The sequence below is a fragment of the Propithecus coquereli genome, unplaced genomic scaffold (assembly GCF_000956105.1).
Source record: "Propithecus coquereli isolate 6110/MARCELLA unplaced genomic scaffold, Pcoq_1.0 Scaffold62, whole genome shotgun sequence".
Classification (NCBI taxonomy): domain Eukaryota; kingdom Metazoa; phylum Chordata; class Mammalia; order Primates; family Indriidae; genus Propithecus; species Propithecus coquereli.
Genome location: NW_012152174.1, coordinates 4,478,728 through 4,492,979, shown reverse-complemented (window position 1 = coordinate 4,492,979; position 14,252 = coordinate 4,478,728). Strand labels below are relative to the sequence as shown.

Sequence of the window (14,252 nt, the reverse complement as noted above, 5' to 3'; positions counted from 1 at the left end):
ATCAAAAAGTTTAAAATTTATATCCCTTATTGTGAACCACCCATGAATAAACGTTGTGAGAGACTGACAATAGGGACATTAAAGAACTCACTCTCCCTCTTGCCCAACCTGCTACTGGCTCCTTGCTGTTTCTCAAACATGCCTGCATGCCCCTGCCACTGGGCTCTGTGGTTTGCTATTTCCTGTCTGGATTACTCTTGCCCCACAAATTCCCATGATGCTCTCCTTACTTTCTTCAGGTTTTTGTTCAAATGTTACTTCATCAAAGATGCCTTCTCCTACCCATTCTGTACATCACAACAACAGCCCAACTCACCCCTTGTCTGCTACTCTCTATCCCTTTTACCAACCTTTATTTTTCTCCATAGCGCTTATCACTCCTGACATGTTATATATTTATTGTTTGGTCCCCCATTTGAATTTATGCTCTAATAGACAGTTTGTTCCCTACTCTATCCTAGTATCTAGAACAATGTCTGGCACATAGCTGATGTGCAGTAGTTACTGAAAGAATGAAGGAAGGTAGGAGAAGGGAGGCAAGGGAGTAGGGAGCAAAAGAAGAAAGGAAGGATGGTTGGTTGCTTAAGCACTGTATTTGATAGAATATTATGGGAGATAAAACACTTTTGACTATTTCTTGGGGTTACAGTATGGTCTAGCCCAGAAGTTTCCCTAATTTTGGCATATCCTAACCAAATTAACACTTAACCTTCCCGTAATTTTTTCCCCAAAAACAAAGAGAAAAGGGGGACAAAAGAGGGTGTGGATATTGCCAGGGATTTTGCATTATTGTATATAGCTCCATGAGGACAGGGACTTGTTCAGCTGGCACAGTAGGCACTTAATAAACATTTGTCAAATGACTGTAGACCAGGGACCTCCCTGAATGTTCTACTTTGCATAACCTTCCTTTAGGATTTTTACACATCTTTGAGCTGACGGCAATCCCAATAATCACAAGCTGAATTTCCTGTTATGTTGATAGATTAACTTTATTTAGAAAAAATAAAATGACTTTTCTTAAATCCCAGAGTTCTTCGAGTAAAATTCATAAATGCCACAAATCTACAGAAGTGTTTCAAAGAGAACATTTGGAGAAGGTGGACTACAATTGTAAAGAAAACCTCAGTCTAACCGGAAAAGGAACCTCACTCATAGTTCATGAGACCAAATTAAAAAATGTGGGCTGATAATGAGAACAGAACTTAAGAAAACATTAGTTTAACTTTGACTTTGGGATGGAATAGTCAAGTGTAGCCCCAAGGTTTTTTATTGTCAAAATTGACTAGGTATTTACAGAAATTATTTTTCATCATATGGGCAAGAAGGGACAAGATGCAAGGCTTAAGCTATCTGTATAAAAAAAGATTTCATTTTCTCAAAATGTATTTTAGAAAAAGATTGTTACTTCCCACTCCAAAACTCACCCTACACAATACGCTATGAGACACACTACGCTTGATTTGTGAAATAATTGAGTTTCGGAATTATTTAGTAAGTTTCTGAATATTAAAAACACGAGTATAAAATAGACATTAACAGCTGCTTAACAGTGATAAAATATACTTTTATTTACTTTGTTGAATCAGAGGGTTGTAAAAAAAAATTATTGCTAAAGTAGGTATCAGGCAAACAGAAAAGTGCTTTAGAAGTCCAGTTACCTTGGAGTTTATTTAAACTAAGAGAAAAAGGTCATAATGTTTTCATGCAATACATACTTGGTTTTTTTAAATAACAATTGTGTAACAAATAGCAGAATGAATTAAGGAATGCTGCACTTGTGATCCATACAAAACACCAACATTTGGATTGTACATAATTAAAGAAATATCTCAAACACTTTCTGAAATACTGTAGTAGCCAATACATACAGGCATGCCTTAGGTGGCCACAGGAATGCAGTTTAGAAAAGAAAAGAAAAAAATCACACAGGAACTACTCAATTTCTTTAAAATCACTGAGCAAGAAAAGCAACACTGAACTTCCATACTGATTTTACACAATTTCTATACAGTACCTTGACTTAAATCCAAGAGCAAAAGTTAAGACTCTCCTCCTCTATTTTTGGTAAACAACTGCATGGTAAACTTAGATGACTTTTCCCCCTGGATTTTACCTGGGAGTGGCCTTTTTAATTTTTTATTTAAAAGAGGGCAGGTTTGGCACTTTTATACTGATGTCACCAATGTTAATATTTCTTGGGATCTCAGGAAGATTCATATTCTTTACAGCTGATACAGCACGGGCTGGAGCTCCCGCTAAGCCAGCCTGTATACAGAAGCAAATAAAAGAAAAAAGAAAATGTACAACTCAGGTGTAGCTCATCATAAAACACTTACAATGGAAGACAATGATAAAAGATTTTCATAGAACAAGTTTAGAGACCAGATGGTAGTTTGGATTGGTATGGGATGGTTACTTTAAATACTAATCTATAAAGAGAAAACTGTGACACATTTAAAAAATACAGTGAATACATGCAATGATAACAATGTAAAGATTTAAATACAAGTTAACTGTACTACCACACAATATTCACACGACAAAAGCTAAATCTTCAGCAACATCTTGATTTAACTGACATATGACATAAGCACGAAGCATAATTTACATTAGTTTCCTTATTAAACATCTCTTGCAACAATCATGATAGATTTTTTTTTGCGTTTAAAATGGCATTTATTATCAATATGTGTGTGCTGTGAAATAAAAACTGAAAGTAATAGATCATGCTTGTTTATTTTCTTTGCTCAGGGCTAAACCCTTAAAACATTTCAAAACAGTAAAATTAGTTTTTAAAATTGTGGGGGCTCTTCTAAACTTTTCTAAGAAAGTTCTAGAACATTAAAAAAAAAATCAGGCTTTTAAGTGAAGCCTCAATTCAAACAGAATAGTTCTGCCTAAAGATGAAACTACTAGATCATTCCAACCCTTCCATGCATTAGTTAAAATATAGTGGTTAAAAATGTTTTATTATATAAAGTAGATTCAATGTATGTTCAGCTTACAGTGTACAAATTTAGAGAAAGAATAGCATAATTGCAAGAGGTAGTATATATAAACAAATGAATTCTAAAATTTCTAGTAAGTGCAACTATTTGGCTTTCTTCTTAGTAGGAAAATTTATAATTTTTGAAATAATTTCAAAAGAAGTACCCTTAAAAATAAAAGAAAAATGCACATATATCATTTTTCTCAAACAGCTACATTAACAGCCTTCATATTTAAGGTTTAATTTATACAAGCAATTAGATTTCATTAATTTTTATTCAGGCTATATAATAAAGCAAAGCCAACAAACACATCTGAGTTCAGTGGCATCATTTTGTACAAAAGTAGACAATTAAGTAACAATAACAAATCTTCCACTTTGCTTATAAAAGACAATGTCTGTGAAATTAGAAACATTAATTTTACAGTCCCTTTTCATAATTTTAGTTTTTTCCTCTTATGTAATCCTACCTCTTTCGTTAATTAAAATAAAAATAATAATAAAGCTGTTACCTGAGAAAAATCTTGACTGATACAAAATAGGCCAGTGTAAACTATTTGCTGAATAAAGGATAAACATTGTTAAGCAATGAAATAAAAGCCATGGATTATCAATTCAGAATTGGAAATAATAGAAAAATTAGTAAAATAGTATTAAAATAGATATGGTCCACACAGGCAATGATAAGGGTGATATGGATGAATTAACACCATACCCACTTAAACAGTGAACTGGGCTGGAGAATTAAATTTTTATAATTTAATGGAGGTTAGTTGTTTCTGATGTACAACTAAAAATTTGACCTCTACATTTATACCTACCTGAAGCAATGAAGTTTTTGTTATACCCCATTTCCCTCCTGCTCCCCGCAAAAATGTTGAAGATACAACTAAGTAATATTTAGGGCAGCATGTATCATATTCAAAGGGGTCTTCAATTTGATCATTTGAAGTTAAAGGTATAGCTACTGAAATTTAGAATGGTTTAGGATCAAAAAATAATACAGTTCAAAGAAGTTTACCATCTCGTAGGCTTTATCAGGAAGTGTGTTGTCAGCCAAGGGAACAAAAATTATTTTACAAAATTGCAGATATCCTGGAACTAGTATCATTTTTTTAGGTAGAAGGATTTTGTAATTATTGTAATTAAAAGACCAATTTGTCACTATTTTACTTTGGAATTTCCATAAAGGATACAAATAATGACTATAGAAAAGTATTGATAAATATTTGAATATAAATATTTTAGAAGTCATGAATTCTTAAAGAATTTTATTATTGCAAAAGTGAAACAGAGAGAATGTGAGTGTATGCCTGTGTCTGTATATTTTACTGGGTGCTATGGTTTACATTTATAAATAGTAAACATAATTTTTTCAGTATTAAATTAAATGAAGCCTTCTTTTCCATAATACCCTGTACCATGAACAGTTAAACTAAAGCAAAGAAAATGAATAAAAAATGTATCCTGTTAAGTTTCATTAAATTGTTTCTTTGTGACCAAAGATGGTGTCGACTGTAGGCTGCTAATGAGAATACATAAAGTCAATACAGCAATTGATTTAAATAGCATATATGTGCTTATTATGTAAAAACAAAATAAGTTTCTAAGTACAACAAACTACAATTCTTCTAAACATAAGCAGCAAGCCATAGACATGCAAAGGATGGGAACTATTCGGAACACACAAATGAATTAGGAGAATCAAATTATTTCTCAAGCATGTCCAACACTTTTGTGTAGTATGTCATGAATTTAAGTGGTAGGAAATTAAACAACTGTAATATGTGCTTTAAGTTTTAATTAAACTAACATTTTAAGAAATCAGATTCTGCAGGATGCAGATTGTGAAGAAAATAACAAGAACTACTGATCAGTAAGTAGATGCTTAAACGTGCTATCAATGTTTATATTTAAAAACTTAGGGCTAAAAAAAGACGACTTTATGTTACTCAGGCAGTCAACACCAGAATGGTTATAAAAAACTTCATTTTCAGACTTTCATGAAAGTGAAGCCTGAAACATTTTTATTAAAACAAGATATAAAAGAAGTAATTTGCCATAGGGTAAACAGTTTGCTGACACAGAGGTATGAAATAATTTTCATCTTGGTTAAGATTTTTTTTTCCCAGTTAAGATATACTCAAAGCAACCAGATAACTTTTATTAATTCTTAACTTTTTCAACACTAAAAGTTACAGAAGTTAAGTTTACCTGATTTGTTAGTATTACAGTAGTTACAGTAATCCCCCCTTATCTGCAGTTCTGCTTTCCACGGTTTTATTTACCCGTGGTCAACTGCAGTCCAAAAACAGGTGAGTACAGTGCAAGATATTTTGAGAGAGACCACATTCACATAACTTTAGTACAGTATTTGTTATAACTGTTCTATTTTATTATTAATTATTGTTGTTAATCTCTCACTGTGCCAAATTTATAAATTAAACTTTATCAAAGGTATGTATAGGAAAAAACATAGTGTATATAAGGCTCAGTACTATCTGCGGTTTTAGCCATCCACTGGGGGTCTTGGAATGTATCTATCCCCCAAGGATAAGGGGGAACTACTGTTTATATATTATAAAATGTAAAAATAAAGTATTTCTGACAGTACAACATAGTTCTTAAAGATTTAAGATCACATAGTCGACACAAAGTAGAAATAAAAAGAATGAAATTCTACTGGAGAAATAACTTGTTTCCATCTATGTTATACTCGAGTACCACCATGGCAGGTAAACTGTAGCAACTATACTAATAAAAACAAATATATGAATCCAAAGCAGTTAAGAGTATGAATTGGATGAAAGAATGAAGTACAGTATATAAAAGAATGGTCATGTTTTCTCTCCCATGAGATTAAATAAATTAACAGAATTAAGAGAAAGAAAACAAAATGAAGTCTGCAAGTATACCAAAATGAGGCCAAACAGATAGAAGACTTATACAGACATACTCTTGGAAATTTCAAGCACTTGAATCACAAAGATAGTAATGGATGGATATGATTTGTTTTTGATTTTGTTTCTAAATTGCCAGACCCAAAAATAAACAAAATATGTGCAAGCAAAACTGAAAAAGCAGCATTACTAAAATATATTTCAAAGAACCTGAAAGCTCCCTTTTCCTCATGCAGTAAGCAATTAACTTTCTTAAGGGAAAAAGGAAAGTAATAACCTAGTTATTTATTTCATCTAAGACACAAAATACCATCTTACCATCTTAAAATATTTTTTCCAAGCTTGAAATATAGCATAGTAAGATGGTAGTTGGAATAATTTGTATATACTAAAACTTTACCCACCCTTCCTGCTGGAAGATGCTATATGCACATTCATAATTTTGACCTAACAGCAAAGTGAAAGAACATTAACATTAATAAACACAGTATTAAATGGTTTCAGACTCAAAATCATTAACAAAATAATGGCAGATTTTGAAGGCATGTTTTTGAGCAAAACAGAAAATGTTAATATTTTAATTTCTGAGTATGAGGCAGGATAAGTTTTAAACTGAGGATTTATAATAGGCTTGCTCTTTGCTTTAAAGACAGTGCTTTAATACTGCAATTATAAACGTATTAGAAATGCTGATGACAATCTTCCAGTGAGCAAGAACTCGCCATTTTATAAATAATTTTATCAAAATTAGAATGTTTAAAAATTTAAAAACCTTCCAAATTACTAGTCTTTTTATATAGGTTATCTTCAGTTATAGTTTTAATTTCTAATATGGGATTTCCCTATCTGAAAGAAATATAGCCAGCTAATGACATTCATGGATTTATTATTTCTAGTTTTGACCATTACAAGTGACCTCAGGGGTCCTCACTGCCGTGCATGTCAGGGTGGAGGAGCAGAACCAACTCATGAACTGACCTTCCAACATCTGTATCTTAGGGCCACTTTTCTTATTATCTGCTCTTTGAAATAGATATTCAATTAAATAAAAAGCCAATTACTAGTTCTAGAGATGGAAGTTAACAGACTTAAGTGATTAGATTTGAAAATAGAAGTTTAATATAAATACTGGAACACAGAAATTGGCAGAGATTTCGATTAATGGGGTTTATGAGATCGCTATGTGTTTTCTATACCAGCGATAAAGTAACACAGACACAGGGACCAAAAATGGCATGCCCAGCTTCGTGATATAGCCCACGATCTCAAAATAAGATACTGTAAAGCCACCTATATGTTGCTACTGTGCAAACATATCCAGAGTAATAATTTAGTGGCTAAAAAGCAATGCCAAATTTTCAGTGATATTTTTCTAATTAGCAAGGTAGGTAATCTAACTTAAGTTTATAGATTTTTTTCCCTCCATAGGATGCAATGATTTATTTTCATTTTAAAATTTTAAATTAGAAGCTATGAACATTTTTATTTTTCCTGAAATGGTTTTGTACAAAAGAGCTCATCACCATCTACATGAAACTTTTTAAAAAGTAATTCACGATTAATTTATGGTGTGAAAAAATGTATAGGAAATATTAGAAGAAAAATTAGTTTTGTAAAGCTAGGAGTCTATTAAAAACATTTCCAATATTTGCCAGTAAGCTTTGCAAAAATATTCAAGGTCTTTATTCAATACTGAATAAAATATTATTCAATACTTTATTGAATCTGATTATGATATGTTTGGATGTCAGGTTTGTTAAAATGGAAACTCATATTTTCGTCAATACATTTAATTCCATTTTTAGAGCATTTAATTCAAGTTTTAGAAGATTTCTGATCTTATTTTCTGTTGGCCACTGTTAATATGCACTTGCAGACCAAAACTGTAAAAGTAATTCTGTTAAGACTTTGGAACTGAAAACCATTTGGGGACAAAAAAGTACTATTTAGCAGTCACTCTTCTAAGCCTTCACTGCTTCCCACTTTGTATGCAAAACTCTAAAGGTTCAGCTTTTGGTTTTTAAATTCACAGTTTCTAAAACCCAGCAGGCAATTTTACGTTAGAATCCTAATTTAGAGATAGAAAAAAAAATCTGTGAGAGTTAAATTAAGATTGGTTCTGTTATATGATTTTTGAAATAAATTCTTAGGTTTTTATATACAAAGTAAATTGTCATTTCTACAAATGCAAATTTGTCAGTTAGAGGACAATGTTCTTAAAAAAAAAATTTAAACTTTCCTCTTACAATGCAGGCAGACAAAACAGAACAAACATGACATCAATGATATACTAGTAAAATACACTAAGTCCAATAAAAGATGAAGAAACTACAAGGAGAAACTAGAATGGAAATAGGCTACAGGGACTATATGGGTTCATTAACACAAAGAATTTTTGAGTCTGGCCTAAATAATTAATTGCCTTTGACATCATTTTGCTTTCCCTTTGTTAAAGTACATTTTTCTCAAAGTCAGCAATACCTTGTCTACCTGTCCTGTCTGGGAGACTGAAAGATAAAGGTCTGTAAGAGAGAAGAATGGAAAGAGCTAGAAAGATCAGGATGTTCGGGGGAAAAAAGAGGACTGACTTTTAAAAAGTAGTGACTAAATTCAGACTCATTCATCCATCTTAAAAATAACACGAAATACATAAAAGCTAACAAGTCTCCCCAACCCCACCCCTCTACCTCCACCCCCAGGGAGTCTTTTTATTCTTAGGCAGATTCCTAGGTGCCTCTTATACTTCCCCATCAACCTCCCAGCTTAAACCCTCCTCTCCCAAGATCCCAATGTTATAGTAAACCACTTTTCCATTAAAACAACAGATGACAATACATTCAGAGCATATCGTTGCTTTTCCTCTTCTTTAAGGATCGGGGCATCTTTGTTTCTACCTGCCTAGGTATTGAGAATTAAACTGGTTTGCTTTATTCCATTACCAGAATGTTCTACCTTTAAGCCGATATAATAAAATCTTTGACTTCTGACCAAGCCCCTAGATAAATCCTTGTTATATTTTAAAAGCTGTACATTAATTATGCCCAGGCTGATTTTTAAAAGATAAATGCTATTCCTATAACATTACTTATATGAATACTTATATGAATTACTTAAATGAATATGAATTAAAATATGCTAACCAGTTCTTTTCATTAATCATGAAATTCTGGATTATAATTAAGTCTTTCTTGGGTTTTTTTGCTTATATAATAAATTTTAATGGAAATTTAGTAAGAGATTAATAAAAGTTTATACTTTGCTTTCAAGTAATTTTGGATTATTCTACATATCTATCTACCTCTGTCATATAACCAGTTGAAGTAACATGGAAATGAAACATGTATGAAAACCTTTGACATTTCAATGTATCTGGAATAAAGCTGGCAGCCTTTCAAACATACTTAAAATATATGAAAATTGCTGAAAAATTACAGAGTCAACATCATTTTCAACACTGTTTTTAAAATATGGTCAGGCCTTACTTTAACTTGAAATCCTATTTAACTAAAATATTAGCAGATATCACATGTGGAGAAATACTTGATAGATGTGTAATTTTGTGGTTTATCCCTAATCAGATTTCAAAACATACTTTCTTGTAAAGGACAAAAAGGAAAACTAATTTGGTAGCAGAGAACAAATGATAATATATGTTACAAGATGATCAGTGGAGAATAATAGAAATGTTCACTGGTATTCTAAACTATTCTAAATAGCATTGTTTCTGTGAAAGGATTTTACGTTAGTATTCTTATAACTATTTCCTTCAAAAATGCAAATTCTGCATTTACGGCTCTTTATAGATAAGAAAAATTACTTCATTAACAAAGTTTTACTGGACAATCAAAAAGTAAATACCCATTATGCAATTATTATAGGTCCTTCATGACTTTTTAAAAATATATATACCACACTAAGGAGCAAAAGAAAAAGAAGGGACACCACCAATGGAAAGGAGCTAAATACCTGGAAATGTGAGAATTCCAGTCAAGTGATCAATATATTTTTACAAATGATTACACAGAATTCACAAATTACAATATATCCATTCATTTTAGATCTATTATTAATGGATTGTGCCACTGTTTGCCCAGTGGCATTTAAAATCTATAACCAGACAGTTTTATAAAAGTAATGTTTAATAAATTACATACATTTTAAGTTATCTTTTTAAGACTTTAAAAACTAGAGTTTAGGGTTTATAGTAAATCTTTTCTGTACTAAACAATATACTGTAAGTCAGCTATACTAAATAATATTCTGAGTCCTTTCCCTTGTCCTAAAACAAAATTTTCTCTATTAACCTAGTTTATGTTTGTTTTCCCCTTTCAAAAACCAATATTTTAAAAATGGGCTATAGAATACACAAAATAAGAGAGTCATAGCTCTTCATCACCATTACAAGTGTCTTCTTTGGGAAACTAATAGGCATGGCAAATTGAGGTAAGGAGAAATGCAAGACTATTTTTAATTTAAAATAGCACATTAGAAAATGTTTTTAAAGAAATCTTCAACTGTTCCTAACCCTCAGATTTCAGATTTATCCATCATCCTGTGTTTCCTTCAATTCAAATGAGTACAGAGTTGCATTAAATTGATCCTTTAACATGCCAACAAGATAATTTTTTCAGAACTCACCTGCTGTAAATTAATGCCAATATATTGGCATAACTTGCTGATTTCATAGTAATATTTACTTTAAATCAACCAAACATCTGAGCTTACACTATTATAAATAAAATTTGTTGTCCAATCTCAGTTATGACTATAAATACTAAATGTAAGAATATCCTCAAACAAGTAGTGTTGAATGATATATCAAGACTATTCATGGTTGATGGTAGTAAACAACCAAAGTAATGTAAACCTGAGTGGCTCAGCTATAGCAAGCACCTGCTGCTGATATTCAGCCTCCTGCTTGAGGGAAGCGTCACTAAAATTCTAAAGTAGGGTTTTATATAGTACCTAAGTACTGGGCAGTTCTCATACACCCAATCTAAGGTTGAATCTAACAGCACAAAGTTAGCCAAGTATAACAAAGCAAATATGACCCTCATAGAAGGAAATAAAAACCACAAATATATACGTATCTATGTAGGAAATATGTGACTTAACTTGTCAGTGACCTTTGGGAAAGATCCAGTATTAAAAGATTAAGGTACTGAATTTCTTTCTTGAATGTACGCCCAGACTTGTTAAGCACCTATTATAAATTAAAACATTATTGTCTCATAAGCATTCCATTTCTTCTCCTTTCCCTTTCCAGAAATAGTTTTGTAACACTAAATTTACATATCTTTAAAATATCAGTTCTAGGATTTCTTTGGAAATTACTGATTGAAGTTTTACAAAGCAAGTATTAGGTTACATTATTCAAATAAGTAATTCTTTTTTTAAACAATAAGAATTTAGAATTGTATTTATTACCCAAGGTAGCTATGACTGTGTCTAAAAGAAGAATACACAAAGCTATTTGGTAGATAGTAGTCACATAACATTTAACACACTAAAATGTGTATCTTCCATTTCTTTTAAAACTGAATAAGCATATTGGTTATACCTAAAGGGTGATACTGAAGGACAAACAGTGAAAGCTACAAATCATGCATATTTATGATCATGCTTAGAACCTTTCTTAACTAGAGCATTTTCCATTCTTACCTCAGATTTCTCCAGTTTATTTTGTGCATCAATTTGCGTAACAATCTCATTCATGTTGGTCTCCAATACCATTCCCCCCATCACCATTTCTGCAAGAATATTGTGAACCTAGAGGAAAAAATAATATACACTCAATAAAGAAAATTCACTACAAAAAAGTTCCATGATTTCAGTAATTTCTGTTTCAAATTCTGCTGTGTCTTTTATAAGGATGAGTGGTCAGAATAATTTGGAGTAAGGGTTCAAAATCCACTTCGATCACTACTCTGAAGCCCTAGGAAGTTATATAACCTCTTTAAGTCTTTGTTTAATGGGCTGTAAAATGAAGATAATAATAGTACTGCCTTCATAGGAGGTAATCCATGGAAGTACCCAAACAAATGATCAATAAATATTAACTACTATTATTATTATATCAAATTTAATATTCAAAATGATCTACAAGGGCCTTTTTTTTTTGAGACAGAGTCTCACTCTGTTACCTGGGTTAGAGTGCCGTGGCGTCGGCCTAGCTCATAGCAACCTCAAACTCCTAGGCTCAAGCAATCCTACTGCCTCAACCTCCCAAGTAGCTGGGACTACAGGCATGTGCCACCATGCCCGGCTAATTTTTTTTCTATATATTTTTAGTTGTTCAGCTAATTTCTTTCAATTTTTTTTTTTTTTTTTTTTTTTTTAGTAGAGACGGGGTCTCGCTCTTGCTCAGGCTGCTCTCGAACTCCTGAGCTCAAACGATCCCTACAAGGGTCTTTTATACCAGATTCTTAGCCAACAATTATTAGGTTGTTATTTTATACTCATGGTACTTAATGAAGCCATGTAGTACAGTTCTACTAATAAGCTCTAGGTTGGAAAAACAGTAGAATTTTCTTTTTATTATGGATACTTTGTGCTTTAACCCTCAAACTGTCTATCCATATAATACTCATATTTCTCATCATAAATATAATAATTAAAAGACGAATTTTAGAAGAAAGAGAAAAAAATAAGCTAGCAGAGAAACATAGATCGGTGAGGGTCGGAAGGAAGGGTGCCTGAAACTACAGGAGACTCCACGGGAAGACGGTGTGGAGGAGAACTGGAAGGAGAAAGGTCCCGGGAGGCTTAGAGACCAGCCACAAGGGTAGGCGGAGTGGTTAACTTCCCCCTCCCTTGCATCTCGGACTGCTGGTGGGCTCCTGAGCGGCTGGAGAGACCTGCCCACACCAGCCCAGAGACGGTTGCCGCCGGTGAGCAGTGGCCTCTTGTGGACTCAGCGCCTGGCTCCCAGCCCCCTCAGGGCACCTCCCCGGGCACAGACCCAAGCCTAGTGGCAGATGCCATAGTGCTCCATTCTCTCCTTCCCCCTCCCTACCCGTGCGTGCCCAGAGAGACAATTTAGCCATCACACGGAGGCATCTCCTAGGAATGGGATCTTTCCTTTTGGGGCCCTATAGCAGACTGAGGGGTACTCAGACTGCGAATTCCCGACCCGCCAGCCCTCCCAGGTGCTACTTGCCTGGGGACTCCAGGAGAGCAGGGCAAATCCCAAGGTGGAGTGAAACAGATCCAGCTTGGGCACCCTGTAGGTGATTCAAGACCAGCACCCCTCCCCCTGGCAGGGTCAGGGATTAATCTCCAGGGTCCAGCGGACAGGCCTGCAGACCAGACCCCGTACACAGAGGTCAAGATTGCACTGCGTCCGGGCACAGAAGAGAGATCTGTGAAAGAGCCTACTGAGGAGTGAGTGCCTTCAGGGGCAGATCAGCGTGCCGGAGTGGCAACCCTCCTTACAAAAGAGGGCTGTGCACCCAGCTCAGGCTACGATCCTGGGTAGGGAACCTCCTGGCCCACATCACAGCCAGGGGAGATCCATCGGCCTGAGGTCCCGCTTGCTGGCAGAGGCCTGGGAGAAGCCATGGAGAGGGGGAGAGTGGAGGGGAGCAAGACCTGCTCCAGAGTGCGGGTCTTGGACAGTCCCCCCTCCCAAGCCCAGACTTTCAGCTGAGTGGAGCCATTTCAGCCCCTCCCGGCAGTTTTGCACAGAAACAAAGGGCAGATCTTTGACCCCTGCTAACAGCAGTTGTGGAGCCTGAGGGCAGGCTTGCCCAATCCAGCCCCACCCAGACTCACTCCACCCACTGAGGTGGAGAATAAGGACACACCTGGAAATCCTAGGGCCCCACCCCCCACCCGAGGCACAAGAGGGCCTCTCTAGAGGAATAAGAGCTAGCTACAGGACACAAAAACAGCACCGCAGCTCGCTCCTCCCTGCAAGTGCCACCTACCGACAGGGAGGTCATCCTGCACACCCTTTTACTGCATCTACTGAGTCATCATAAAGGCTGTGGTTGAATCTCACCCACAAATACCACCTACTGGCTCAGAGACTAAACAGGGCGTGTCATTACCCAAATGAAAATTTAAAGGCAAGAAGGAACAACTGATCCAGATGGGAAGGAACCAGCGAAAGAACTCTGGAGGTATGAAGACTCAAACGGAAAGCACACCCTCAAAGAGGAACAACAGCTCTCCAGCAATGGACATTAACCAAATTCAGAACACTAAAATGACAGAAGAATAATTTCAAACATGGATTGTAAGAAAACTGAATGATATGCAAGAAAAAATGGATAACCAACACAAAGAAACCACAAAAAAAATCCAGGACTTGGAAGAAAAATTCACTGAAGAAATTGAAATATTAAAGAAAAATCAAA

The 14,252-nt window shown here is 34.6% G+C and overlaps 1 protein-coding gene across 1 annotated transcript in view; it reads right to left on the bottom strand.

Annotated features, from left to right (window-relative positions):
- Positions 1-1,546: 1,546 nt before the first annotated feature.
- Positions 1,547-14,252, bottom strand: part of AP3S1 (adaptor-related protein complex 3, sigma 1 subunit) — a 79,601-nt gene continuing 66,895 nt past the window's right edge. Inside the window, exons 5-6 of the mRNA XM_012659538.1 lie at positions 11,554-11,661; positions 1,547-2,268 (exon numbers count right to left, since the gene is read on the bottom strand). Of these exons, the coding sequence (XP_012514992.1) occupies positions 2,140-2,268; positions 11,554-11,661 (237 nt within the window). The 3' untranslated portion in view covers positions 1,547-2,139. The remainder of the gene's footprint in view (positions 2,269-11,553; positions 11,662-14,252) is intronic.